Genomic DNA, 3,526 nt, shown 5'->3' with positions numbered 1-3,526 from the left:
TTAAGAACACCTGTCCAATTATACGTATATAAATTTAATACTATGTTCTTAATGTTATAAATTGATTTTCTGTATTGGTGATAAATTTGTTTCTATCTATTTTGTGATTAGGGTTTATGCCAATTTATATGCTTTGATATTCCGTCAATTTGTTATCTTTTTTATGCCAAAATATGTGATTTTTGTACTTTTATTATATTATGAAATATTTTATATATATAGTCTATTTTTTTTCAAAATGATCTTGAAAATTAATTGATGCTATTTAAGTAGCACAAGTAATATTCCTGAAGAATATTACACTCAAGATCTTAAATTGATGCTATTAAAAATAGCACAAGTAATATTCCTGAAGAATATTGCATGCTCTATGAGCAAAATAAATTAAACATTTGGATAACATATCCTTGATTATTTTGTGCAGAATTGCACGGATGGCAAACATAGCCAAACTTGAGTTCATCGCCCTTGACATCTCGGGCAAGAATTACATGTCATGGACTCTTGATGCTGATATTCACCTGATCTCAAGGGGTCTAGGAGAAACTATCAAAGAAGGAAACAAAGCGTCCGACCAGGATCGCGCTAAGGCACTAATATTCCTTCGTCATCACCTTCATGATGACCTTAAGACAGAGTATCTGACTGTCAAAGATCCACAAGAATTGTGGACGAACCTCAAAGAAAGGTTTGATCATCAAAAGACTATCGTCCTTCCTAAAGCTCGTTACGAGTGGATGCATCTAAGACTACAAGACTTTAAGTATGTGAGTGCTTATAATTCTGAATTATTTAGAATTGTTTCTAAATTGAAACTTTGTGGAGAGAAAAGCAGTGATGCTGATATGCTTGAGAAAACATTCTCCACTTTTCATGCTTCTAATGTGCTGTTACAGCAACAATATAGAGAGCGTGGTTTCAAAAAGTACTCAGAATTAATATCTTGTTTGTTGGTTGCCGAGCAAAATAATGAATTGCTCTTGAAAAATCACGAACTCCGCCCAACCGGTTCCGCTGCATTGCCTGAAGTCAATGCAACTTTCAACCATGATAATGGACGTGGTCGTGGGAAGCAACGTGGACCTGGGCGTGGACGTGGATATGGTCGCGGTCATGGGCGTGGTAAACCACATGATGCAACCTCTAGCAACAAAAAGCATAAAGCATCCAACGAGCACAATTCATACAAAAAGGAAGGTGAATGCCAAAGGTGTGGTATGACAGGACATTGGGCACGTACTTGCCGAACAGCAAAACACCTTGCAGATCTATATCAAGATTCAATCAAGGGAAAAGGCAAGAAGGAGTCCAATAATGTTGACTTTGACGGTCCAATTGATACTACTCATTTAGATATCTCCGACTTCTTTGAAGACCCAAAAGGAGATAATATAGATCAGTTGATCGATGGTGGTGTGCTTGAAGACAATAATATGGACACTATTTAGTCTTTAATCTTTTATTTCTAGTTGTTAAGATGACATTGCTTATTTCTACTATTTACTTTCAAGTTGTTTTTATTTTTGATTAGAACATTTGCTTATTTCTTTATCTTGAAATGCTTACTCAATAATAATTGATTTTTTTTTTCAAAAATATCTCAGAAAATCAAATGGAATCTTGTGATATTTGTCTTGTCGATAGTGCCACCACACACACTATTCTTCAAAAGAAGAAGTATTACCTTAAGTTGACATTAGCTGAGGATAATGTCAACATAATATCAGGTGCATCAAACATCATTGAAGGCTCCGGAAGAGCTTGTATCATTTTGCCAAATGATACTAAATTAGATATTGAAAATGCCCTGTACTCTAGTAAGTCTAAAAGGAACTTACTAAGTTTCAAGGATATCCGCAATAATGGATACCACATAGAGAAAAATTAGCAACACTACCTTCTGGAATGTATTACACATTCATAAAAGCAATTGAGACAAACCATGTCATGAACGTAAAGTTCAATGATACAAAAAGCTTTAAGCTTTGGCATGATAGGTTTGGACATCCTGGAGCGACTATGATGCGCTGAATAATCAATAATTCATATGGGCACAACATAAAAAATCAAAAGATTCTTTCTACAAATGAATTCCCATGTGATGCTTGTGCGCAAGGCAAGTTAGTCATTAGACCTTCATATACGAAGGTTAATACTGAATCTCCATCTTTCTTAGAAAGAATTCAAGGAGACATTTGTGGACCTATACATCCACCTTGTGGACCTTTTCGATACTTTATGGTATTGATTGATGCTTCTTCTAGATGGTCACATGTATGCTTGCTTTCTACTAGAAATGCAGCATTTGCTAGACTACTTGCTCAAATCATAAAATTAAGAGCTCAATTCCCAGACAATTCAATTAAAAGAATTCGTCTTGATAATGCTGGTGAGTTTACATCTCAAGCATTTGATAACTAATGTATGGCTATTGGAATTGAGATTGAACATCCATTAGCTCATGTCCATACTCAAAATGGTTTAGCGGAATCATTTATTAAACGTCTTCAAATTATTGCTAGACCATTACTTATGAAATCAAAACTCCCAACTACTTCTTGGGGTCATGCCATATTACATGCTGCAACATTAATTCGACTAAGGCCATCAGCCAATCATGAATACTCCCCAATGCAGATTATTTTTGGCCGAGAACCTGATGTTTCTCACTTACAAATTTTTGGTTGCGCGGTTCAAGTCCCAATTGCACCCCCACAACGAACAAAAATGGGTCCCCAACGAAGACTTGAGATATATGTTGGATTTGATTCACCATCGATTATAAGGTATCTAGAACCTTTAAAGGGTGATTTATTTACTGCACGTTTTGCAGACTGTCATTTTGATGAAATGACATTTCCAACATTAGGAGGAATAAATCTACATCCAGAAAAGTACAAGGAAATCTCTTGGAATGAAAAAAACTTATCACATTTTGATTCTAGAACAAATCAATGTGAACAAGAAATTGAAAAGATCACTCATTTGCAAAAGATTGCAAATCAAATTCCTGATGCTTTTGTAGATACAAGAAAAGTGACACAATCTCACATACATGCTGCAAATACTCCAGCTAAAATTGATGTCCCTGAAGGACAAATAGCTTTGGCAGCAAATGAGTCCAAAATTCGTAAAAAATATGGTAGACCAGTTGGTTCCAAAGATTCTATGCCTAGAAAAATAAAGGGGCAAGATGGAAACCAAACAATGACAAAACGTCTAATCAATCAAATGAAAGTGATGTAATTCCTGAAGAATTACAAGCATCTAAAAATCATGAGATCTCAATAAATTATTTACATTCAAATCAGATACTAGAGAGAGAAAATATCATCGTTGATGATATATTTGCCTTTCATATAGCTCTTCAAGTTTTAAATGAGGATCCTGAACCAAAATCTATTGCACAATGCAAACAGAGACTTGATTGGCCAAAGTGGAAAGAAGCTATAGAAAGGGAATTAAATTCCTATGATAATCGGAAAGTATTTGGGCCTATAGCCTTAACTCCGGAATCTAAAATCCC

General features: G+C 35.0%; 1 protein-coding gene across 1 annotated transcript; it reads left to right on the top strand.

Moving 5' to 3' along the window:
* Positions 1-407: 407 nt before the first annotated feature.
* Positions 408-1,448, top strand: LOC130994212 (uncharacterized). Its single transcript, XM_057919247.1, has one exon. The coding sequence runs from the start codon at positions 435-437 to the stop codon at positions 1,446-1,448; it is 1,014 nt and encodes a 337-aa protein (XP_057775230.1). The 5' UTR covers positions 408-434.
* The last annotated feature ends 2,078 nt before the right edge of the window (positions 1,449-3,526 follow it).

Source organism: Salvia miltiorrhiza, chromosome 7, assembly GCF_028751815.1.
Source record: "Salvia miltiorrhiza cultivar Shanhuang (shh) chromosome 7, IMPLAD_Smil_shh, whole genome shotgun sequence".
Lineage (NCBI taxonomy): Eukaryota > Viridiplantae > Streptophyta > Magnoliopsida > Lamiales > Lamiaceae > Salvia > Salvia miltiorrhiza.
The sequence above is the reverse complement of the archived record's forward strand: the minus strand, read 5'-3'. Positions and strand labels throughout refer to the sequence as shown.